At 53.7% G+C, this 26,690-nt stretch overlaps 1 protein-coding gene across 1 annotated transcript in view; it reads right to left on the bottom strand.

Annotated features, from left to right (window-relative positions):
- Positions 1-26,690, bottom strand: part of Grin2a (glutamate ionotropic receptor NMDA type subunit 2A) — a 351,712-nt gene that overhangs the window by 142,429 nt on the left and 182,593 nt on the right. The window contains 1 exon segment of the mRNA XM_047534156.1: positions 3,956-4,548. Coding sequence (XP_047390112.1) covers positions 3,956-4,548 — 593 coding nt within the window.

Below are 26,690 nucleotides of genomic sequence, written 5' to 3'. Positions count from 1 at the left end.
ACTGGAGACCCGAACCCAGGCAACCTGACCCCAGAGTCCACGCTCTCTACTGCGATGCCCCCTGCCCTGGGCCCCGTCCACTCATGAAGGAGACAGAATGGGACAGAATGGGTTCTACACCAGCAAAACAGGGATGGGCGCCGTGCATGGCGAAGGGACAGATGTTTAATAACTTCGCAGATGCAAGGAGGAGGTTACATAACTCGGCTGAGCTATTTTTGAACTTTGGAAAATGCTGACTGCTCTTTTCAAAGTGTCCTCTGCAGAACTAGGAATATTAAACATCAAGAAAATCTCCCTCTCTCACCTACTTTGTTTTTTCTGAAGCTGTGGGGACAGAATCAAGTTCATGGTAAGATGACAAACACACCGTCCCTGGCAAGAAGCCCCTGTGCACCTCACCCAGCCCAGCATCACCGTATGGCTGTGATGTCCCAACCACACAAGGACCACGCATCAAATTATGAGCAAGGTCCCAAATGGCTACCAAGTGACACGTCTTGCTAGTCCCAAGGTAGTGCTCTCAACCCTGGACCCTGAAGCCCCAGTTGGTCATCCTGAAAGCAGCAGGTACAGATTCATCTGAACATCTTCCGTTACAGAGGAGAGGTCAGGAGAGCCGTGTGTGTGTCCAGCACTTTGCAAAGTGAGACTTCTTCATCCAGCTTTTAAAGCTTGAAGTGGGAAAACCCTAACTCCAGAGTCCCAGGGTCCTGCTAAACAAGCTGATGGCTCCAACCCAGGCTGGAGATATCCGATCCCTGCCTTCAGTTACCCAGACAGAAGGCCCCCTCCTGTCACGACCTAAGTGTCCAATCACAGGGGACTGAACAAATAAAAGATGGAGTGCTCGCACAATAGGATACAGAACAGCAACTGAGATGAATGCACTGTGATTATGTTGTCTTCACAGAGTGGTCTTCAAAACACAAGGTGGAGGCAAGGGAAATTATTTTTTGCTGGGGGAGGGAGGTACTAGGGATTGGATTCAGGAACACTCAACCACTGAGCCACATCCCCAGCCCTATTTTGTATTTTATGTAAAGACAGGGTCTCACTGAGTTGCTTAGTGCCTCGCTTTTGCTGAGGCTGGCTTTGAACTCATGATCCTCCTGTCTCAGCCTCCCAAGCCACACAGATTACAGGCATGCACCATGACCAGCAAGAGAAATTTTAATATACTAGATACCATTTGTCTACATTGTAAAAAACTGTGAACTGGGTATATAGTTGCACAAGCAGCTTTATCTGAACTACGAAAACATGCATGGATTTAGGTATGTGTCAAATTCATGGTAGTACTTTTCCCTCCCATGGAGAGGAGAGAAAAATGTGACCAGGGAGAGATGTGATCAGGACTTCACATTATCATCTAATGTTTTATTCCTTTTTAAATGTTGGGGGAAAATGTGACATGTCAACCTTTACTCTCTGTGATAGGTATTGGGTATCAGCTCCTGTACTATTTTCTTTTCCAATATTAAAAAAAAAAATAAATAAGAATTCATGTTACCTGAGTTTGTCTTTGGACAAATTTCTCCCATCATATCAGGATGATGTTTGAGGACAGAAGTCATATCTTAGTTCATCTGTGCATTCCAGGGACTAGCACAGAGTCTGTGGGATGGCAGGAATGAGGGATGGAAGATACACAGAGTGCATTTAAATTTTTGGAACTGGACTTCCTCCAGCTGCCAGTCAAGGGAAGCCTGACAGTTTCCACTCTTTCCTGAGGTGGGTGTAAAGAACACCATGGTGGCGGGAGGTGGGGGTGAGCGCCAGCAGCCCTCCAGAGAAGGAGACGCTTCATTAAACACCGCGGCGGAGGGTGACTTAGGGCACTTGATGCGTTGCTTTTCTGGGGCTGAAATGACATTTACAAAATTGCTGCATTCAGAGGTACAACTCCTGGAAAGAGCACAGCACCATTTCAGAGCAGCGGGATTTCTCTCCTTAAAGAATGCGATCCAAGGTGGTCCCTGGAAAGGGACCTGCATGTCTTGTCAATTATCCTTCTTGAGATTCTTTTCCTATATGGATCACATTTCAATTGCCTTACAATGGAGTTATGTTCCCATCAAAATTAAACATCCCTGACTATCCCGGCTGCGGGCACGTCTCATACGGAGAGCATGAATTCATCAGCCTGTCCTTGTCTTGGGCTGGCAGCAGCCCTGCCTCCAGAACCAGCCCCCGAGTCTCCTCCTGAATTACATTTGGACAAGTACCGGGAATGCCAAATGTGGCCAAGCAGAAGCAGGACCACTAAATGGGGGAAAGGAGAGGGGAAGGGAAGACGTCAAAGGGGCAGGCTGCCTTAATGCTAGAGTTTGTTACCTGTGAAGGAATCTGTCTGCTCCATCACACACAGACACACGCACACACACACCTCTTAAGCCCAGTTCACAGGTGACCTCTGACTTGTAGCAGATGCAAAGTCCTAGACTCTTCCCGAGACATGACAGATTGACAGCACTCTGCTGGCAGTCAACCAACAAGGTCTCCTGACTATACTCTCTGATGACCAAAACCTTCACTTACAACTTTTTAATGCCTTCAATTAAATACCAGCTGGCAGGCACCATGCCAAGCACTTCTCAGGTAACTCTTAATACTTGTGACAACCCCAGGAACACCGGTTCTCAAAGCATGGTCCTTAGACTGGTCAGGTCAACATCACCCAGGAACATGCTAGAATCGGAAAGCCCTGGGGATCGCCCCAGACCTACCACTATAAATGAAACTCTGAGTGTAGGACCCAGCAACTGGTGTTTTAACAAACCCTCCCAGAGAGTCTGATGCATGCAAAAGTTTGAGAATGACCACCTAGAATGTAGGAGATACCATCGTCACTTTGCAATAAACACCAGAAAGGTACAGTGATGGTCTAGGATCTACAGAAAGTGGACGAAGTAGAGCTTGAATCCCAACAAGTCTAACTCCAGATCCTGGGCCCTGATCACAGCACCGCTTAAGATAAGGGGTGCTGATCTGAGAAAAGGAGTGCAGGTTAAACCAGGGAGCATTAGACAGAAACATGCCACATGGGCCACCATGACGGGCCACAGGTGCGGTGACACATCCCAGAGACAAAACTGAATCATCCACCCTGATGGGAGTGGTCATATGAATTATGATACCTTCCAAGGATGGAATAAAAGGCAGCTTTAGGAGTGATGTTCGCCAAGCTTCCCAATGACTACGAAAATACTTAGAATATAAGAAAAAAAAGAAATTCAGACACAGAAGAGGCCAGGAGCAGCAGCGGGGGCAGTTTCCCCCGAGCGTACCAGGTTGCTGAGGAGGCGGGAAGTCAGGCGATCTCACAAAATGTTGGTGTGAATGTAAACCGGTACCGTTGCTCCGTAAGCAGAATTTGGCAACAGATACTGAAAGTTAAGAATGCACCTGCCTGGTGACCCCCAAATCCCACTCCTTAGACTCAACCCCAGAAAAAACAATCACATATGGGCATCAAGAGACAAGCCTGATGATTATCACTGAAGTCTCGCTTCTAATGGGAAAAAAAAAATCTGGAAAAAAAAAACTAAATTCCTATCATTATGCAGATTGGGAGAATAAATCATGGCACATCCATATTGAAGAACATGATATGCACATTGCAAAGAATTCAGATAGGCTTGAGATATAATTACAGATAAATGGTAGACAGACAGATCTCAAGTGGGAGTTTTTGAATTTAAAAAAGTAAGTTGCAGAAGAAAAACAATGAAAATATGATGATATATATCTTAAAATGAGATGGAAAGAAAAGGAGAAAAGACAAAATCGAACAAAATAAAATAAAATTTCCATAAGTACACGCATGATAGTCCCTATTTTCAGAGCATAGTTTCATCAATGAGTATGTAAACAAGCAAAAAAAAAAAAAAAACAATAGCAGCAACGAAACCCTGAGCCCACCCTGGGAGACAAGCACAGAACCCGCTCTTACTGGTGCAGAGTGTGAAGCGGGACCTCTGGCTTCTCCGCCTGCCCGTAGCAGCTGGCCTTGGCTTCCGGGATGTAGGAGAACTTCTCCAACATGGAGGACGCAGCCGTGGTCAGGATACCGAGACCGTCCCGCACCCTCGCCTCCAGGCTGTAGTCCCAGTCATCGTAGGAGACGGAAATGAGTCCTGATGGAAACTCCTTGGGGATGAGCTCCGTGTTCCCAGAGACCAGGCTGGGGACAATCCAGAAGAAATCATACCCGGTGAGGCCCAGGGAGCGAGCCTCACTCAGGATGAGGACAGCCTCGTCTTTGGAGCAGTAGAGCAAGATGACGGAGGAGTGGATCTTCTTCAGCTGGACCTGCGTCTTGGCATCCTCAAAGGACGTGTCCAGCGTGATCACGTTCTGCATGTCCCAGCCCACGAAGCTGTTGTCCACGGTCGTCTTGATGAAGCTGATGAAGTCGCGGTAGCCGGGGAAGATGGTGGTCACCAGGGAGAAGACGTGCCAGTCATAGTCTTGCATGATCTTCAGCATGACTGTGGCTTGTTGCTGGATGGACGCTCCAAACTGGAAGAAGGTAGACGTCGGATCCTGCCAACAGGTGAAAAGAAAGCAGAGCAGAAGATGAGGCAGAGGCAGGTACATGTAACCACCTGTCTCTCTGGGCTCGGAGAAGTTCCCTCCCATGAGCAAGAGAAAACAAAACGCACAGCTATCCATTGGGAAGCAGTGCTGAGCACCTACTACCTGCCAGCCTCGGGAACAGATCGTGCAAATGCAGAGCTCTAAGCCCCTGTGTTGTTTTAGCCCACCCACCATCTCCTCTCCTCCCTTCCCTCCGTCCATCCTGTCTCCCACCTTTTCACTCCATCTGGTTCCAACAGAGCTAACTCCTGGCCCCCAGGCTCATACTGGGAAAATGGAGCCGGCATCAGGAAACAGAGGCAGATGCACAAGGACCCACTTGGAGCCCCTGCAGCCTGCCACGCCTGAGGCCATCAACCCTGGACCTCTTGGTTACTTACGTGAGCCAACAAGTTCCCACGTTCACGAAAGCTGATTTGAGTTGTGTAATGTAAACTTAAGACTCTTCTGTGACATTGTAATCAACACTACGTGAGCATCTATGTGTTCAATCAACTACCGTTTGTTGAACTCACTCTCGCTGTGCGCCAACTTCGCTCTAGACCTTGGAAATCGTGCTTAGGAGACAGAGATCCCCAGGGTCTCTGCTTTCATCAACCTGATGGAAACATGAGGAGGAGCGGATCCATGAACCAGTGACCAAGAGAGGCCCGTGGGAGTGTGAGGGAGTATTCAGGCGAGGACACAGGGCAACTGGGGGCATGACAGAGGTGTCCTGAGGTACGTTTTGAGGGTTCGGGGAACTGCAGACAAGGGCATTCTGGTCCATGGAGTAGAGGATGAATGACGTTGAAGAACTTGGCAGACGCTCCATTGTGGAGGGCCGCAAGGGCTGTAGGCAGAGGCACAGACTATTCTGAGCACAGGAGGCAACCACCAAGTCTTCTCGTGCTGAGTGTGACACAGTAATTTGCATTGAGCTAAGGGCTTCTATTAGTCCTGACATCTGCAAAAATCCATGAACACGAGAGCAAATTTTCATTTAGAAAAGCAGGCGATGCTACATCCTCACCCAGGATGCTTCGAAGCCCCAGAACGATCCCAGGAAGTTGCCGATTTATTGGCAAGGGTGGGTGAGGCTCAAAACGGTCACCCAGCACATCAGCATCTGCGCCCAGGTCCTGAGACTCCACGCCCAGCCCCCTCGCCCACCCTCGCCCACGGCCTTCTTGGGATCATTTAGGATTGGTATAGGCTGGTGCGTATGCCATGTGGTGGACGGGTTAGCATGGTAGAAAATGCAACTGGACAGAAGGTGGGCCTCTTTGTCAGGAGTCCAGAAATGCTGAGCGTCCCCAATGTGTCCTTATCTGATTGCAGCCAGGTTTTCATGTTGCGCCCTGCACGTGCTGGGTTCCTCTCATACCGCCCCAGCAGGAACGCACACGGAGAGCCCACTGTGTGCGTGCGCACGTCAGGGGTGGAGGGTCCATCCTGCCTTCCAGAACGGTCCTGCATAGCTGCGCACTCAGTTCCCCCAGCAAGTCTGCACTGCTGTCTGCAGATGCTCACTGCAAGTTTTATCTGAATGGGCCAAAAGCTATACGGTTCTTCAAAACACTGCTCTTTTCTGAAATGTATGGGTTTGGGGGATAATTTGAGTGCCGCGTGGCCTGAGGCAGAGAGAAGAAATGGGAACAAATAAATGCCTCCTGGGCTCCTTCCAACATCACAGTTCTATGAATTTTACCTAATTAAATCAATTAAAATGGGTAACAGATTTAAAGACTTTGGATGATTATCTTTTCCCTACAGTAGCTTTTGGAGAAATCCAATATTCTGGAATTGATTAATCATTTTCAATCACATCTCAACAAGACTGTGATCCTCAAGGGCAGAGATGTTGTTGTCCTCATCTCTCTGTCCCTGGGACCTGGTGGAGACTCGGCCCGGGACACATGGAGAAGAGACCGGTGAGGGAACACACGCAGGAGCGGGCATGCAGCCTCAGAGAATGTCCTCGCTTGAAAGAGAAGGTGGCCCGGGGAGAGCTGGCGCTGGATTTTGGACGGACCTTCAGCATCACGTCCAAAACAGGACAAAAGAAAACGTTCAACATGCCACTACGCACCTCTCCCTACCCTGAAATCCACTCCTCCGCCCAAAGCCCCAAATACACTTATTGATATGGAAGGGGGTGTAGGAAACCTGTGGACCCCAGCAGGTGTCCCTCAAACCTCTTTAAATGCCAAACAAGGAAGCAACAAAAAGAACCCCCAACAGAAGAGGGCACCTAGGTCCAGTCTAGAGGCAGTTATGTCCTCTGCCTCACGCACCGTCAGGCACCTCTCAGGACGGGACCCAAGAGGCTCCAAACTTCATTATCAAAGAAACATCGTGACTCCCACATAAGAGGAACAGTCCTGAGGAAGCCCACCAGCAGAGCTACGCCAGGACAGCGACAGACCATGGGGTCAGCTCCTCCTGGGGGGAGGACACAAGAAACGGGGAGAGTTCTCAGCAGGACTCACCCGAGGGCACAGCTGGTGTCCCATAAAAGGGGGCTTTGAGACAACCCACGTGCACATGTCCCCTGGGATCACATGCCAGGTGCGGGTGGAGTCGGGATCTTCCAAGACCCTGGCTCCCGGTCCTGTGAGCTGGACGCTGCGGGCACGCCCACGAGCCCATCAAGCACAGAGCAGGCCTGGGAACACAAGCCGTCCTGTCTGCTCTCCACGCACGGAGGACGGCGTGGCGGTGCTGTGAACTTTGTGAAGGACAGAGATCATCATGGGGACAGCAGCTCGTTAGCCCAGAGCCAGCTGGGCAGAGGCCATCTGTGAAAGGGAATGTACAAGACCCTGGCCTTGTGCCAGCCTGCAACACTTCAGAGCCAGCAAATGTCCCCCGTGAGCCTCCTGTAGGGTCCCCGTTAAGTGTCTCTCCCCAAGGTGGCTCATAACAAAACTTCTGGGGTCAGACTGCCCAGCTCCAACCTTGGTTCCACAGCCTCGGGGACGGCCATTTAATCTCTCCAAGCCTTGCAAAACAGGGGTGGCGGTAGCAGTAAGCGCCCCAGCTCACCTGCAGAAGCACTTTCTGCAAGAGAGCCACGCTGCCCGCTCGTTTCCAGGGGCAGTTGTGTCCAACGCCACCCCAACCACTTTACCAAGTTGGCCCCGGTGTTCTGCCCCATTTACAAAGGAAGAAGCAGACTCAGAGGTGGCGCGGCCTCTCCGGTCCCACTGGAGGTGAATCGGGTTTGTCGCCTTCGAGGTCCCAAGCAATTCACTCCTGCATTACACTGTCGCCAGTGATGGCCCTTCTCCGTCAAGGAGCAAGAATTAATGTCCTCCCCGTATGCAACCCTCCAAAACAGTTCTCACTGCAAAGCAAGTGCTCAGCAAATACAAGCCATGGTTATTCTCCCCACATTCCCCTTTGGAATAGGAGATCACGCCACACCACCCCAAAGGGCACTAGATGTGGAGCATCTTGACAACTGACCCCATCCATGGCTGCCTGGTTGAAGTTCCTATGGAATCACTCTAACCATGCCACTCCTCTGCTCTACAGTCATCAATGGCTCCCACAGCCTACCACATTAGGTCCAGACTCCCCAGCCTACTCCTTTATGTGCACCAGTCAAGCTTTATAGCTGAAAAAGTGTGCGTTCTGGGGTCTACTGGACCCAAGTTCAAGTCCTGGCTATGCACTAACCCGTCGTGTGACTCTGGGTAAAGTAAGCACCTAACCTTTCTGGGTCTGAGTTTCTTCACCTATAAAATGGGCATGACCATGGCACCAGGAGGTTGTGAGAGAATGGGATGAAATGACAGGAGTGAGCAGCCGACCAGCCAGGTCTGACCCCAGCTGCCCAGGGGCTCCTCTCTGCATCCTCACTCCTCCAGGCTGCATGGATGCCCCCAGATCTAAGGGGGTCCTCACACTGCTGCAGAAACCGCTATCTCTGGTCCACTGACGTGCTAATTTCAAGTCCCTGTCCTGCTGCAGACCAGCCCGTGCACTCTGAGCCCCAGGGGCCTGCGAAGAGGATAAGGAACCTCTTCCCCCGTCACGCATCCACTCTTTGGAGAGAAACCATTGCTAATGCCCTTTATGTGCCTCAGATGGTTATTCTGCACCACTTTCATTTCTGTTGGCATCTGGAACGTCAGCTTCAAACAAAAACCACTGGGGATCAAAGGCTTTGCATACTCCCCAGGGGTGGGTGTGAGGAGGCATCTGCAAAACTCAATCGCGGGACCGACCCGAAGAGGCTTGCATGTGGGTTCTTCTAGGGTGATTTTATAGACTGAGGGGGCGTTAGGGATTTGGCCACAATCCAAGGGCCTGGCACCAGCTCTGTCTGCACAGTGGCCCATTCTTCAGCTTCTGCACATCCTTCCTGCCTCCGGCCCGAGTGCCAGAGGCTGTGTCTCCTGTCTTGCCAGTCCTCGGGGAATCTAACAGATCAGTCTCTGACCCTCTCTGGCACACGGCTTCCTGAGGATGTGCAGCCAGGGGAGAGGAACAGATTTCAAACACCCACTTTGGTTCTGAAGCAGAAGCAGTTCTGTCCCTGGGCTCGGGCTTTGCAGAACAGACTGTTTCAAACACAGCGAGGGAGGCCGGGGGTGTGGGATTCTGGGTGTCTGCTCTAGACTCTGTGTTTCAGCCCTACCATAAATGAGGTCTCATTAGACCAAGTCTAGAGCATTCGACCCTGTTCTAGAATGTTCCAGAGCTGGACGAGTCCCTAGGGTGACACCTGATTCCAGGAGTCCAAGACTGATGACTAACAGAGGCTCATGACAACTCCCTCTCACTTACCCATTGACAAAGGTGTACACCCCATCTCTGATCCTAAATGCCTGAGAGAGGGCAAGGGGCATAACCCCCATGCACGGCATTGCTCGCAGAGACCCAGGAGGCCCCATGATGACCGCAGCTCAGTTACTGCAAGACGCACCCAGTGTCCCTTGCACTGGGCAGTGGCAGCCCTGCCTGCACCTTAGAGTCACCTAGAGTTGTTTTTAGACATTCCCGTGCTGGTGCCCTGTGTCACTCCAACTGGGATGGAATTTCTGTGACCCACATGCCAAAGCCAGTTTGTTTTCTCTGTCTCATCTCAACAGCGGGACAAGAGTCATTCCCATGAGCATGTTCGGATCCTAGTACAATGACAGACACCCAAGATGGGCCTGTGAACGTGAGCGGATGGACAAGTAGGAAGCTCAGCGCCCCCCCAGCAAGCATGGACACAGCGACCACTCTGGGCCACTCTGTGCCCACGTCCCCAGCTCCTGCTCCCCCTGCCGACGGGCAGGCACCACTGTAAAATAAAGGCGGACGGAGGCTCCTTGGGAATGTTCCCTCCTCCCGGGAGGACTGCCCTGGGCTCCCCGCTGAACTCCCATCCTTCTCGCGTGGTATCAGCTGAGCTTCCAGGTGCCTTTCATTTCAGTTTCCACAGGGGGGAGGGATAAGAGGCCCCGAACTCAATCAGCCCGAGGACTCAAAGGAGCAGCGCTGTCACTGCGCGTGAGCCAAGTGGTCCCACCGGGAACCGCTCTGCTCTCCTCTCCACCCTCCACGTCATCGCCACGTCTGTCCCCGTCCTCCTCGCCGCTGTGACCTCGGTCCTCATCATGGCTAGCATTTATCAGGCCAGCCCAGCGCTCAGCACTGCGTGACACAGAGTGGGAGGCGTCATCACCATCCCTGCCTCTCGATGTTATAGCTGGGCTTCAGGAAAGACAAGTCGCTCAGATGCATAACTGGCACTGGCAGAGCTAGGAGTCAAAGCGGGTGACCCGAGTCCAGAACCAGGGGCTTAACGCTGCTTTCAGGGTGCTGAGCAGAAAGGGGCGTGTGTGTGTGTGTGTGTGTGTGTAAGACCACTAGCAAAGACCCCCAGCAAAGACCCCCAGAGATGGAAACCAGGTCCGTGACCTCATCACCACCAGCAGTCCGCCCAAAGAGGGGACCGAGGCGGAGGGAGGCAGGCACAGCAGGCACACATTCAGGAAGCTCGCCAGCGCCACGGCCTTCAAACACAAAACCCACTCCCGGCAACTCCCTCTCATCAGACCATTTCATGACTCAGGTTGTGTCCCCGCTCCATTCCTGGGGAAAGAGTTGCCCCGTTGGCACATGCAGGTCCCTGGTCCCCAAGCTGGCAGGCAGCCATTACTTCCTCCTCACCCCACGCGTCTCCTTCCCTCTCCTCTCCCTGTCCGGCCACTGTTCAGATGCTCGACGCTTCTCTCTCCAGCTCGCAAGGGTGACTTCTGCCTGCGGCTCCCACAGGCCTCCCTGCCTCCCACGGGCCTCCCCGCCTCCCACCCACCTGAGCTGTCTCCTTAACATTCTAAATGGAGCCTGGCCCCCCCCACACACTGTTTTGGTGGCCCCCATGACCTTCAGAACAAAATAGAAACACAGACCAGCCCCATCCCCGCTGGACTGCAGCGTGAGGGGCTCGGGGTCCACCGCAGCCCCAGGAGGGGTCAGCAGGCACATGGGTGACCGGGGGAGCTCACCGGGAAAGGTGTGCTCGCTCGGCAGGAAGACAAAGGCACATGCTGCGTTCCTGCTGTCCATCATTTTCCAACAGCATGTCACCTCCACCACCCAGAAGCACAGGACTCTGCCATGACCAGCTCACTTACTGACCGTCTATAAGACCTGCGTCCTGTGCTCCCGTGCTGCCCGTCATGGGAGCAGGGCCCCCAGTACTCCTTCAACAACACCATCCTCCGTCTGTCCTCTTCGAAAGAAGCTCGATTCTTCCCTTGGTTTCTCAGCTGCATCGAGGCATCATTAACAAATGAAAGCTGTGTGCGGCCAGGGCACAGCATGGAATGTTCCGATGCCCGTGCACACGGTGAGGTGATCACTATCAGACTGGTCAACTCATCCGTCACCTCACAGGGTCCCTTCCATGCCTGTGATAGACATGCTTAAGGTCTACTCCTGGAGCAAACTTCAAGCCCATGATGCGTGCCTGTCAGCTGCAGCCACTAGGTGTGGAGTCGGCCTCCGGATCTTATCCCTCTCCTAACTGCAAGTCTGTCCTTGTGACCACCGTCTTCCTTCTTATTTTTCCCTGCCTTCCACACCTCGACCACCTCTGTTCTGAGCCCGACATTTTTAAATCCCACATAGAAGTGAGATCAGGCAGTGTTTCTCTGGCTTATGGCAGTGTCTTCCAGGTTTACCTATGTTGTTACGAATGGCAGAATCTGCCTCTTTTGTAAGGCTGAGTAATATTCCAATGGGATGTACATGTGTATCCATGGGTTCCACACCCACAGATTCAATCAAGGGTAGATTGAGAAGCCTGTTTTTAAAATTCCATCTGGAACCTCCCTATGAACCAGATAGACCACTCCTTGGCATTTGTCCTAGAGAATTAAAGTCATCATTCTAGAGCAAAACCTGCACACCCATGTTTATAGCAGCACAATTCACAACAGCCAAACTACGGAACCAGCCCAGGAGTCCATCGGTAGATGAATGGATAAGAGAATGTGGCATGTATACACAAAGGAGTTTATTCGGCCACAAGGAAAATTGAAATTATGTCATTTGCAGGAACATGGACGGAACTTGAGAGCATTATTGTTAAGCAAATAAGCCAAACTCCGAAAGTCAGGTCATAAGCTTTCTCTCATATATGGGTTTAGAGGGGAAAGAAAGAAAAGAAAGATGGCGTTGGATCTCATGAACATCGAAGGGGGATCAGTGAGTAGAGAGAAGGCACCAGAGGACGGGAGAGGAGGACAGAGAGGGAAAGACTGGGGAAGGCTGCTGACCAAATCATCTTGTCCTATTGTGGACACGAACGGATGTACAGCAAGACATGCCACCGATGTGTACGACTATGATACACCAATAAAATGCAGAAAAATAAATAAAATTCCATCTCCACTAAACATGCACAGGCTTCCCCTTGTGAGTCCTTGAACAACACAGTGCAACATCTGCCTACCAAGCATTCATATCACATCAGGCGTTATAAGTCATCTAGAGCTCAAAGTCCTCAGAGAGAGGTTGCGTCCGTGCAAACACCTCGCCATTCAATGTAGGGACTTGGGCCAACACAGATTGTAATATCGGAAGGGGGTCCTGGAATCCATCCCCTGGATCCGAGGGACGACTATATACCACATCGTTCAAGATACTTGCTTTTCTTTCACCCAGAAGTGAGATGGCTGGATCACAAGGAGAAAGTGCATCTGCAATAACTGGTGGCTGTTCAGGGGAGGGCTGAATTTCTCTGGAGGCAGGAGAGGAAGGTGAGTGTAACCAAGAGCCAAGGCCCTGGTCTCTCAGACTGAGAGGCCACGACAGGTGTGAGGTGAGACCACCCAGCAAGAGTCCTACAAACTGTGATGGAGCAGGAAACGTAGCCACCTAGAGCGACCAAGCCCTCTGCCTCGGTCCAGCCTGGGATGAGCTGCAGGGGACTACTTAAATTCAAACCCAAAGGATTAAATAAAATTGAACGTTGGGTTTCTTAGTTCCTCTAACCACGTTTCAAGAGCTCAAAAATCCTTGACCTTTAAATCCAACGCTCCCCCCCCCCCAGTCTTGCTGGCTTCACCCCTAAAGATGCCGATTCAGTTGGTCTGGGATGGAGCCTGGAGATCTAATCCCCTGGGCGCATCTGCTGGGCAGCCAGGGTGGACATCACTCACCTAGGAGCTCAGGGTCCCACCGCGTATCGGCTCACCCGGGAGTAGAGCCTCCCTCCAGGTTTCCAGGCTCCGCATCACACCCCATCCCCCGGAACCAGATGCTATGCCACGGAGCCTACAGCACACAGTGTCCCCAGAGCGCTCTGGGGACAATGCGTGCTGGTGGACAGCAAGGCGGGTGCCACCAAGCCCCACTTCCCCATTTTCTGGGTGAGGACACTGAGGCTGCAGAACCTTGAATGGCTGGTGTCGAACGTCCCACAACTCAGTGGGCAGAGCCAACGCAGGCTCTCTGACTCCGAATCGGGTGCCACCTCTGACAGATCATGACGGTCAACACGCGGACAGAGAATCCACAAGGACAGGGCGTGGCGGGAGGAACGTGGGTTTTGCTGACAGTCTCCCGTCCTGTTTCCTACACAGAGAGCTATTTAACTCCAGCCTCTGTCGTCCCAGGTGAAAATGGGGGCGAAGGCAGTAACCACCTGCCAGGGGTTCTGTGCCCACAAACAGGGTGGCACCCAAGGAAGGACGAGCTGGCATCCACAGAGGTGAGGATGCTGTGACCTTCGGTCCCACGGCCCTCGTGGGCCCCTGGGCGCCTCCCCTTCTGAGTTCCCAGCATGGCTGTCTCTGTCCCCACCCCTCGGGCCTGCACACCACTGCCCTGTCTAGACAGGCTCCTGAGGGCCAGGCGCAGGCCCTCCTGTGGCCCCAGCACCTTGCAGAGGACCAGGCTGCCACCCTGGGAAGCAAGCTGGCACCGGCCTGCGGAGACTGCACGCGGCAGAGGGCAGCACAGGACCCGGCGCCGCGTCCATCTGGGCAGACCTGCCGGCCCCGCTCCTTCGTCCACCGCCTGCCTTTCAGTCATTGAGCAAATCCCAGGAGCCCCGGCCAGGCACCAGGTGCTGTTCCAGGACAGCACAAAGGGAAGGAGGCCACAAAGGAAGGTCCCAGCTCATGAGTCCGACATTCCCGTGGGAGGAGACAGACTCTGAAGAAGGGGAGGTGGGGCAGAGGATGGTTTCAGCCGAGCAGGAGGAAGGCGCGAGGAACAGCGCTTTGGGCCTCGCTGTGCCCTGGAGGAAGTCAGAAGGGATGGGGAGGAGCTGGCCCAGGAAGCCCAGGCCAGGGGCGGAGCTGGGGAGGCCGTCGCTGCAGAAAGAGAAGCACACATGGTGGAAGACAGAGGCAAGTTCAAGGGACAGGGACGCCGCTGGAGCCGCTGGAGGCAGAGAGGGCGAGAGGCGGGTTAGGACGCTGCGAGTCAGGTGAGAAGTCCGTTTTGCTGCTGTCGTCTCCTCTGTTGGGGTCTCCCAGCGGGTAACTTGGAGGGCAGCAGCCTGCAGCCTTGCCCTTGCCTCCAGAGTTCTGGCCTAGGCCAACAGGTGAGTCCACCCGGAAAGGCCAGTTCCCCTGAGCTCCACAGGGGCTCCACTGCCCACATCCGCTGGGAATCCCAGACCTGTCCCCGGTTCATCCTGCAGAACCCAGCTTTCCCCCAGAGGTCCTGAAACACGGGAGGGGGATCCCAAATGCACAGTGGGTGCAGCCCCGAGTCCTGCTACGGCCAGCCTGGGGCACCACGTCACCCAGCGTCACTCAGAACCGCACAGCGAGGCTGCTCTGGACTCAGCCTGTCTCTAGATCATTAGCAGGGCTGGCCAGGAAGAGGTGTCTGCTCAGATGCAGGTCCACAGCAAAGCCCACGCTGGCCTCACAGGGTGCTCTGTCAAGCTGCGGGAGAGTCCGTGACTCCGGGCTCCCAGCAGGGCCATTAACCATTACAGACAGTCTCAGGCTAGGACTAATTACTCTACACAGGCAGCCCGGCTCCCACCAAAGCCAGAGAGATTCCACCTGACCAGAGGCTACTAGGGCAGGTCTCTCAGGAGCTGATAAACCTCTATTTTGCCGGTTTCAATTGCAACTGGGCCTCTGGCCTTCTGCATGCATCTGAAGCCCTGTGTGCAGACACTTTCACTTGGAGAGGCCGAGTCTCCCTGAGCCACATGATGGACATTTGTCACTCTGACCACTGAGCATTTGTTCTTCCTTTACCCATAATAGTGAATTTTCTGTGGGAGCCAACATTCCCTATCCCAGTCAAGCCAATTGGCTCACTCAATCCATACGGTGTCCATGATGCATTCAGGAGTGTGTCCTAATCTGGTCCAATCAGAGTGACTCCAAGGACATGTAGAGGAAGGCAGTAGGAAAAGGCAGCTTCTTTTCCTGTTTGCCTTGAACCTGAAAGGATGCTCAGACAGAATTTGTGGCAGCCATCTGGCTATCATACACTATCCTAACAAGAAAGTCATCAGAGCCAAGGCAGCACTGGAAAATGGAGCGTTACCCTTGTCAAGCACCTTGTTCAAGCCACACCTGAAGCCAGATAATCTTATTATCAATTGCATGCCCTAATTAATTACATTATTTTGCTGAAGTCAAATTTGAATTAGCTTTTCTGTTGCTTAAAACCAAAGATTCCTGATGTCACTTTGGCTAGAAAGACAAAAAAGAAGAATGTAGCTCTTTCTTTGCTCATCTTCTAAACTTGGATCAGAGGAATCCAAACCTTAGGGTGGGACATTTCTCTTCTCCACCCTTCCCTTTTCTTCTTCATGCTTCCTGCAGAGGTACCTGCCTCTCTCACACCACTCCCTCCTCCCTACCTGGGCTCTCCACCCTGCCTTTGTTTCTTTGTTTTCCTGAACTGTGTCACGGAAATCAGCTTCTTCTCTCGTCTGACAGTCACAGCTGCTGTGACGCAGACTTGAGATGTGACAAGTTGCCACCAGTAACAATGGCCTGTCGGTAAGCCGCCGCCCGTGAGGAGGAAAGGCGAACGGTCCCGCGCATTGAGTCTTCCTCTCTGGCTGTCGTGCGTGGAGGGGCTGCTGAGCAACAAGGAGGCAGCTGTTTTGGGCAGAAGGCGCATCTTGGGCTTCCCTGTCCCTCTTCCAGGGGCAGCCCTGATGGTAAATGTTAGAGGCGGCATGTCCTCTTCAAAAAGGTGCTGCCGTTCTCTGGAAGGTCTTCAAACAGCACTGAGTGCTCGAGGGACACTGCTTCCCCGGGGAGCCTGGGGGTCCAGTTACTAAAGGTTCAGCTGCTGGAGTCAGGCGGACAAAGGCCCCAGGCTCCGACTGCCTCACTGTGCCTGGGCCTTGGTGGGAATCGTTTGTACCTCCAAGACTTGATGTTCCCGTTTTCATAATAGAGAGGCTTAGTCCCCACTTTGAGGAGGCCGTGGTGAGTCAGGTAACACCGCGTGGCTCTCAGCACACACCAAGAGCTCTGCCTACAAGGACCGTGACGCGGCTGCGATCACCAAAATACCAAACCACGGAGGACAGAACCCCAGCACAGCACCCACAGTCCCTCGGGTTCCTCCAGGGCTTCCTGGATGCCACCCTGGGGGACAGCAGCACTGCACAGGGGCTCTTGTCATGCCAGGTACCGAGCCGAAAGCAGGCTGCCACTTGTCCCCTTGTGAGAGCTGACCTCCCGCGTCATGGGAGCCCAGGCAGTGCCGGGCAGCGGGGAGTGCCAGTCAGCTCCGCAGAGCTGTGAGGGTCCGACACTGTGCCGACCTCCCGGGGAGGATGTTCCCATCCCCATTCCACAGATAAGGAGGTTGAGGTGTAGGGAGAGGTGCTCCTTAAGGAGCACGGGAATCACCGGAGGAGCCTGTTCAAATGCAGATTCAGCAGGTGGGAGCTGGGGCATTGCCAGCCAGCTCCCGAGTGACACTGCGGCTGCTGGTCCACCGGCCGAGCTTTGAGTCTCAAAGTCGTAAAGGCTAAGTCACATGCCTCCGGTCACCTGTCCCCGGCCACCAGCTAGCATCTGTCCATGTGGAGGTTTGGTCCTCGAGGTCTGGCTCTGAAGCAACCTTTGGATGTGGCACAAGGTGGCCTGTGTCCACCGGCGCCTGACTTCCTCTCCAACACGTGTCTCCATCAGGACTCCGGCCGGTCGGTCCCCACCGTCTCATCCCACAAAGCTCCCCTGGGGACAGGCTGTGAGTCAGTTCCTACTACATGGGAGGGAAGGAAGAGGGGCCACTCGGGGTGAATTGCCCCACTCCTGGGAGAGAACTGGAGCCACCCAGGAGCCAGAAGAGCATGAAGAGGTGATGACCAGTCGACCAGGGTCTGGCCGTCTGCTACGTGTAAAACAAGTCCCCCGTGAACACAGCTGCCCTCGTCCTGCTGCTGATGAACCCAAGCAAGTCTCTGAGCCTCCGGTTTTTCATCTATAAAATGAACCTAATGGTTCTCCGGATACCTGGAGGAATGCGAAGACCTCTGGCACGGTACTGAGCCAGAGCCCCTGGGAACCCTGAGTGGGGTCCAGTGTGCAAATCTGCTGGGTGAATGACTGCTGCCTCCTGTCTCCCCTCCACCCCCAGTGCTCCCAGAACACACTGTCCAGGCCTCTATTGTTGATCTCATCGCCAGGCTTTTTAAGTATCTATTTAAATATCTGTCTCTATGCGACCAGATTAATGCCAATTCATTGCCTCAGCAACAACACTCAGCCTGGATCCTGGTACACGGTCGAGCTCAGAACACATTTGTTGAAGGTATAAGTAAGTGGGTGGGTGGATGGATGGATGAACGGACAGATGGATGGATGGACAAATGAATAGATGGATAGATGCAGGGATGGATGGATTGAAGGATGAATAGATAAATGGATGGATGGACAGATGGATGGATAGATACAGGGATGGATGAATGGATGGAGAATGGATGGATGGATGGAACGATGGATGGACAGATGGATGGATAGATGCAGGGATGAATGAATGGATGGAGAATGGATGGATGGATGGATGGAAGGATGGACAGATGCAGGGATGGATGAATGGATGGAGAATGGATGGATGGATGGATGGATGGATGGATGGATAGATGAGTGGTTGAATGGACGGATGGATGGATAAATAGTTGGATGGACACACAGTGGATGTAGGGATGGCCAGACACAGAGTGATAGATGCACAGACAGGTGAAAAGAACGGATGAAGGAAGTTGTGGTCATGAGAGTGAAGGAATGAGTGGATAAGTAGTGAGAGAGAGAGAGAGGCTGAGTTACAGGGGCACCGAGGGGCTCGGGGCTCGGGGGTGTAAATGAGAGCTGCAGGGGTGGAGGGTGTGAGATGAGGGAGGTCAGAAGCAGGACTGGGCATCTCAGGTGTGGGAATCCCTTGCTACCCAGGAAGCAGACCCCTACAGGCAAGTGGACTCCCTCTTTGTCCAACCCAGGGACACAACAGGGGAGCCCATCCCAACTGTGTCCATGCTGCATCAGAGCTGACCCTGGGCTCTTGTAGCACAGGGGCAGCTGACCCCCTGATCTCCAGCTCGGGCCCAAGCCCCCCTTTCTCTGCTCTTGCTCTCAGTCACATGACCTCAATAAAAGCAGCCTGACAGAGAAGGCCACATCGTGTGACTCCACCTACACGACAAATCCATAGTGACCAAGAGGAAGGTCTGTGGTACCCAGGGGCTGCAAGGAAAGGGCGGTGTCTGACTGCAGATGGTGGGGCTTCCATGCAGGTGATGGAAAGTTCTGGAGCATGCGGTGAGACAGCTGCGCAACACTGCAGGTGTGACTTATGTCATGGAAGTACCCACTCTCAAAAGGCTGGAACGTAAATCACATGTGCATTTTCACACACACACACACACAACACACACACACACACACACATGCAAATAGTAAGACCAAAACAAAAATGACACCAAAAAATAAGACCAAAACAAAAACAAACAGGGCTGAAGCCAAGGTCTTCAGCTGGTGTGCAAGAGACTCAGGGAGAGCCGGGGCCTCGTGGTCATTTGCAACGCCATCCTGCAGGTTGGTGTCTGCACGTGGGCGGCCTCGGTGGCCACCTGGAGGCCCCAGCTGACTGGTCCTCCCACCTCACAGGACCTCGGTCCCAGGCTGTGGCAACAGTCTCCTCTACACGGGCGTCAGACGCTTCGCAAGAGCGAAGACCCAGCCCAGTCGTGGGTGGTGTCCTGGCGCAGCCAAAGGCACACAGGTTCTGGGACAAGACACGGAGCTCCAGTTCTCTGTTCTGCCACATGTCACCTCTGTGGCCCCGAGAAAGCGACTGGACTTTGTTAAGTTCCGTTTCCTCGGCCACCCACTCCGCCCACACCGCCCACACCCCGACTCCGCCCACACCCCGACTCCGCCCACACCGACTCCGCCCACACCCCATGCCCTTGGAGGCCGACCGACCAACACAGAATAGCCTCGCCTGCCCCCACCCGACCCACACCCAATTCTCCCTGCCCATCAGCGGGTGTCCGAGCGCGTGCTCCTGGGCACATCAAAAGCTGAGAGCTGTTTGCTCCAGTAAGTGCTGATCCGGAAGCCCGTCTGGGACCCACTTGAAGCTCGACAGAGGGGATGAGCTGACTGAGACCAGAGTTCACCATCGGAACTGCGCTCTGAGCACAGGAGGAATTAGGGCCATAAACACGGAGTGGGGAGGGAGATGTGCTAACTGAAAAATGGATGGGTTGAGTGTTTTTCTGAGAAGTGACATAAAAAGGGGAAATTGGATGTCAGTCTCTAAAAAGGCTCCAAATTGCTGTTGAAAAGAGAAAATCACATCGATGTGGGTCCATCTGTGCTAGTGCCCGGCCTCTGGCCTTCTGGTTACCTCCACGCTCAGAGCGGGCACCAGGCGAGAGCCCTCACTGCTGACCGCTGGTGGACCTCAGGCGGGCTTGCCGCCTCCTAAGGGGTTAAAACAGGAGGAGCCCCTTCTTCAGGGCCTCAGAGGCCAGCCACTCCTGATGCCCCCTGGCCTCCTGGCCCCCAACGACACCCAGCACCCTCGGGTATTTCAAGTTTACTGCAGATCTTGTTCAGCCTCAGGGCATCAGGAGAAAATCCTCTCTCTCCCCATTTTCTACGTGAGAAGGTTGAGGCTGGAGGATAAGAGGCCGGAGGAGGGAGGAGGGAGCTCAGCCCGCCCAGCACAGTCCAGTCATGCAGAAGGAAAGCCACGGTCAATCGAAGCTCAGGGTGCAGAGGGGAAGGGGACACCCACCCAACCCAGCGAGAGGCCGTGAGGCTCAGAGCAGGAGACCCTGAGCTGCTTCTGAAGGGAAGGCAGCCAGGTCAGGCCGGAAAGTTCCAGAGAGAGCATCCCCCACAGAAGTCAGAGCGCAGAGACGTGCGGGGCTGAAGAACAGGCGCCCTGGGAATGGTGGGCAGTTAGAGACAAAGCAGGGGGATCTGAGGCTGGGGACGGTCAGGGCTCCAGGGCAGGCCCACGTCTGACCAGCCATGCTGTCGGTGCCTTGCTGTCGAGTCCATGGCGCGCCGCCTGTGCGTCCCCTTCCGTTCCCACGGCCTCCTCACTCCAGTGCTTAGTGGTTCCTGTCTGGCTGTCATGGTTCCCGTCTGCGCCGAGCTCTGCGAGGTGAGGGACAAGGTGGTCTATGTGTTCCTCAGCGTCTCACCAGCGCACGGGTCAGAGCTGCCCTACCTGGGAGCTCAGCGCGCACATTTGCGGAATTTAACTGAAGGTGTCCAAGTCGGCAAGAAGGAAGTGAGAAGGAGGGAGAAGGGTGGAAGGAGAGGGACCGAGGGAGGGAGGAGGACAGAGGGGCAGCAGGAAAGGAGGGGAAAAGAGAGGAGCTGAAGTCTCCGGGTGTGGAGGGGACACAGAGGCGCCACGTGATCAGACCTCTGTCCTCCTGAAGGATCGCTCTGGATAGGCCAGAAGTGGCCGGGGGAGGAAGGGGACAGAGGCAGGGAGAGCAGTCCCAGGACCTGACCCCAGCAGGACAGCATCACCGAGACGCAGAAGGAGACAGGGTGGGGAGATGCTCAGGGCTGATGGGGCGGCTCTGACCCCAGTCAACGGAAGCAGAGGGGACAGGGTGGGAAGGAGCCGAGGGCCAGGGCCAGGGTGGCGTCACTTACGAAGGTGGACAGGAGCTTGGGGACCTGGCCTTCTTCCTCATGATCCCACCTCCTGCACCCAGCCCCGAGCAGGACACGCAGCACAGCTCCGGACACACCGTGGTGTGCACGATCGAGCCAGGGCAGGAGAGGCAAGGTGGACCGGGAGGGACTGCACACCAGACACTCCGGGGACGGGCGGCTTGGCCAGAGCCCAGCAGACTGCTGGAGGCGCAGGTCACGGGCCCGCCAGGAGGTCGGGCTGGAGTGGAGTTGGGAACTGTCCGCAGGCAGAGGGCGGCCGGCAGCTGAGCACGGCCCCTCCAAACGTGTGGATTGAGGACAACCGGGGAATCCTGAGGGAGCCTCTGAAGGTGTGGACCAGGAGGAGGAGAGGAAGCACAGGACGGAGACGGGTGTGCAAGAGGCACGGGAGCAGCAGGGGACGGCCACGGCCCAGAAGCCAAGGGCACAGGTGGAGGCACCAGGGTCAGGGAGCCAGCCCGCGAAGGCCCTGCCCACATCCTCTCCATCCCAAAGGCGTCTTAGGGGCAGAGGAGGAGGCTTCCAAAGAAAGGGGTCAGCGGCTCCCGCTCCTGCCTCTTCGACGCTCACTCACGTCGCCCCCCTCCCCCATCCCTGCTGGACAAAGACTTGGACCGAAAGAGCAAGATGCCCTGCACGCAGCCCTCGCCCGGGGGAGGCACTCCTCTGGGCTAATCACACACGCGGGGGCTTCGCACCTTCCACGCTGAGGTTCTGTGGCTCCGACTTAAAATCTAACCACATCTGGCTCCGTAGAGGATAGAAGGGACACCCAGCTGGACGTGCCCACCTCCGCAGACGGGTCGGGAGGCTCCAGGACGGTCTGCGGAGGTCGGGAGGACTTCGTGTCAGCCTGTGGGTGCTCCATAGATCCTTGCAGCCGGTGGCCTGAGTCAAGGTGAGGGTTTCGCCCTCTCAGAGCCTGAGCTGACCTCCAGGTGGCTCCTAGGACAAGTACCACAGACCAGCACGTGACTGCAGCTGCCCACAGGCCCGGGCCTGCTGCCGGGTAGGTGGTCTGGAGCTCCAGCCGCTTCCTTCTCCTCTCCAGGGGCAGCGGCCCCTCTGTTCCCTGAGCCACCACAGGGACTTGGCTCACACAGCTGTGTCCCCCTTGGAATGTCCACTCACTGTGGATCGTCCCCTCCTATGGGATGGCTTCTGTCACCTCCTGGCAGAGGCCAGCTCCTCCCGTCTGTGTCCCTTCTCCTATTTGACGACACTCGACGTGGTCGGTAATGAACGTGTATTTATGGGCTTCCTTCACAAGTGTGTCCCCAGAACAAACGCTCCACCAAGCCCAGGGCTGTGTCCACTGCTCTGTTGTGTCTGTTTTACTTTGTTTTATTAGTCACTGGGTCTCGGGGGCTTGATTCGCGGTAGGGTTTTGTCTGGGTTTCCTGGCTCACTTTGCCTGCGGTCAAGAGTCTGGCCGGGGGTGTCGGGGTGACTGAGCCCCCCCAGGTGACACGGCATGGAGGAGACACCCCTTGGTCCCCTCCCCACCTCTGACCTCGGCCGGCCAGGACACTGGCCAGGCTGCAAGACCCGTGGGCGGAAATGCCCCAGCCTGGCCGTCCTGCCCGCAGAGTCCCGCCCGGCCTCAGGGCCTGGTTCCTGCCATCCTTTCCACACCACCCCTGAAAGTGGCTCACGGCTCCTGTGGAAGGTCTGGCGGCTCCGACTCTGGTCAAGAGGCAACACTGTTCCACAGGCTCGAGTGGCCCTCGCTGCGACCGGGGGAGGCGTGAGACCGGAGCCAGGAGTCGGAGCAGGACAGGTGGAGAGCTTCCTCGGGTGCCGGGCCTCTGAGGTGAGCCACCTGGGAACGGCCACTGTCCGCCGACTTTGCTGACTTTCACTTCGGTATTTTTGGGGTTTTTGTTTTAACTGCAACATTTTTAACCTTCTACCAATAAGCAAAGGTGAACAGAAATTGACGTTCCGGAGGGTTTCTGAATAAGCCCTAATCCCGCCCCGTAGGAGCCACGTGTCTTAGAAAGTCGCTCATTTCACGATCCCCAGAGCTTCCGTTTCTTCCCAGAGATTTTTACCGATATCTAGAACTGCCCAGAGGACAGCTATCAAGTTGTCACTTAACTGCACCCTCCTTCCTTCCTTTCTCTTTCTCTCTTTCTCTCTCCCTCCCTCCCCCCGCCTCTCTCCAGAGAAAGAAAACCAGGGTGAAGACCAGCAGCCTAGAACCCACACCCCCAGAGCCAACGGTCCAGACTGGGGAGACGATCATTCAGTACACAGCTGCACAAATGGAAAATTACTATTGAGATTTGCATTTTACAAGAAAAGTTTATAGTGCTTTAAGAACCCAAAATGTGAAAAAAATCAAACTAGCCAGAGGGTCAGAGATTTCCCCAAAGAAGGACACACTGGAGCAGGAATTACTAAGTTACCAAGGCAAAGAGGAGAGGAAAGAGTGACTCTGGTGAAAGGGGTTCCTCATATGCAAAGGCCCTGAGGTAGGGAGCAAGTGGAGGGTGCTGAGAGGAGCCCTGGGGGTGAGCATGGGGAGATGGGTTCTCTGCTTATAAAACATGTTTTTGTTCCTTTTTATACCAGAGAAAAGGCTATTACCTTCCTCTCACCTCTGAGTTGCCTGGGAATCTTTTCACAGTTTCTATCTAATCCCTTTCAATAATTCTCTGGCTGCTAATCAGAGAAAAGGTGCTAATTACCTTATTAGCATGCCTGCTTCTCTGTGATCACCAAATGCTCCTAACTTCCTCCCCCTTGGGGATACTCCTGCCTGTCACTCTGGCCCTGTGTGCTCCAGGTCTCTGCCTGTTCTCAGCGAGGAGCCCTGAGCCCTGTCTGGTGCCAGATCCTCATCGTGGTCAGGAAAAATGTGCTCAGGAGCTGCCGGGTCACACTGGGTGGGTGCGGGATGGCACTCCAGCCCCAGGGCTGCTTTTGCTGCAGGAGCAAGCCTCCCTGCGTCGGGGCCCTGCAAGGAGACACAGGTCCCACCTTTCTGAACACATTCCTCAGCACCGGGGTCCAGAGATGGGGCTGCCTTTCAAGAGCCTGCTGTTTCTAGTCTCCCCTTGTGAAACTTCAGTTCACCTTGAAAGACATTATCAGCAAAATCCCAACCCACGGTATTATTGTGCACACACTGGGCAGCCAGAGGGGCCGACATGACACACACAGACCTGGGCGGAAGTTTCCTAGGAGGGAGATGACTCAAGCATGGCATCGTACCTGCTTGAGAGGGGGACAGTCTCCTCTCCTTGGGAAAGACGGCCATGAGCAACACCTGCCAACATGACCGTCCCCCAGATGAAGGCTGCCTTGCTTGTGTGTTTTCTAGTCTGTCCTCTCACTTATCCCAGGAAGGAGGGTGGTGAAAAGCTGCTCAGCTACCTCCAAGCTGGGTGACTTTAGACAAGATGCCTAACCTCTCTGTGCTGGTATCTTCCTCCATGATTGGAGATAATAACTAAGTTCTGCCTAAGGGTCTGAGGATCGAAGACGGCAATGGACATAAAAGCACCAGCAAGCAGATCACCCAGCACATCTTGTTCTCCCTACAATTGTGACAAATGTCATCCCATCCACCCTGAACTTGCCATAGGACCACGGCCCCCTCTGGTGGATTAGGGCAATGTTGGACCTCTAAACCCATCTCTGTTGGAAAACCAGACTGTGAATTGCCAAGCACCTACTAACTAGTTTTCACACTTACCAATGACCACACACACACACACACACACACACAGAGTTCAGTCCACTTCCACTCTTTACCCACAGGTTTTATCCAGTATAGCAGGTCTGAGGTGTGATCCAGGAATCTGTATTTTTAAAGCAGATCCTGAAGCAACTGGCCCTCAAACCAACAGACTCAGGGAACAGGAACCTCATGCCAAAGTGGACTGTCAAGAATCACAGCGAGCTGGAGAAAGAACATTGGCTCCGCCCAGATTTGGCTGCCTGTCTTAGCCTCCACATCAGATTGCCAGCTCCTGGAGAGGCAGACACGAGAACGGCTAACCTCCTCCTTCTGCCTCTCCCAAGCCACAGAGTCAACGCTAAGTAATCACCTCAGCCTCAACAGCCTCAGTGCCCCTTGGGTCCACGGCCCGTCTTGGCCTGCTCACTACTGCATCCCCTGGGCCAGGCCCACAGAGGTGCTTAGTAAGTATTTGTAGGCTGGATGGAGAATACAGAGGCACAAAATGCAGAATGGGGGTCAATTTACGTTGACAGAGACAAGTGTTCAGCTTCTGCCCCATGGCACAGATTTTTTATAATCACCTTTCTCCAGAGCCACTGAACAGCTGCCAAGAGCCCCTGAGCAGGTGCAGTCTGTCTCGACACTACCCCACGGTACCCATTTCCATTCAAATATTTGGTTTTGAAGGTCGCAAGGATAAGTTTCCATGCGGACCAGAGAAAGAGACTGCATTTGCCATTCATCCTGAAATAAGCCTCCAGTGATTGGCAGCCCTCTTGAAAACATCTCCCACCTCAGAGACACACAGAGGCGAGCTCCGTCTACCCACTCCCGACCTGCCCACCAGCTTCTGTCCCCGAGACTGGGGTGAAATTACTGGCACTGCATCTCCTCCTCCTCCTTCAGTTCCTGGGGCCCTCACTTCGCCCCCTGGGAGAGCTCACAATGGGCTTGCAGGTTCTGCCCAACTCTGAAAATCAAGATCTGACAGCCTGGCTTTGGAATCCCTTCAATCGTTTGCAGAGTGAGGCTCATTAGTATTTAAATATGCATCCCCAGCTCTGACTCTGAACTCCTCACCTGGGATGATGTGTTCCAGAGTCCCTGCTCCGATTTGTTACACAGGATCCCTGCCACGCTAGAGCAAGGAGCCAGAGGAAATGGCAGGAAGTGGCTGATGCTGTTCTTGTGGTTTTCTTCTTTTATTAATTAAAAAGGCAGCAAACAGCAGCCAGCCTAGGGATCCATTAAAGGCACATAATCCAGCAGCATGGATCCTCGGAGATGGAGCTGGTGTGGCTTCCTGGTTGGCATCCAACTAAGCCAGTCCAGGTAGGAGACAGGAGAACTTGGTAGGAGAGAATATGAGCTTTGCACAATGCTCTGCACATAGTAGGAAATTAATAAATCATGCATAGTAGGTGATTCATAAGCATCAGCTCAAGAGATGATGAAAAAGAAAAACACTGTGAAAAAGTGTTTTTACTTGCATATTATATGCAAGTAATTTTGCATTTAATATTGTAGTTTATTATTTTGAAATAAGTCAGCTTATAATTATATAATAATTATATGTTAAAATATATAATATGTACTATTATTTCAAAATACTTATATATAAACTATATTTTCAAATAACATTACATAATTACATTTTAATATATAATATATTTTGAGATAATAAACTATACACAGGAAATAATGCAAAAAGATAATAAACCCAAAAATATAAATAGTGGTTGTCCTGGGATGGTAGTTCA

Source organism: Sciurus carolinensis, chromosome 18, assembly GCF_902686445.1.
Source record: "Sciurus carolinensis chromosome 18, mSciCar1.2, whole genome shotgun sequence".
NCBI lineage: Eukaryota > Metazoa > Chordata > Mammalia > Rodentia > Sciuridae > Sciurus > Sciurus carolinensis.
The sequence above is the reverse complement of the archived record's forward strand: the minus strand, read 5'-3'. Positions and strand labels throughout refer to the sequence as shown.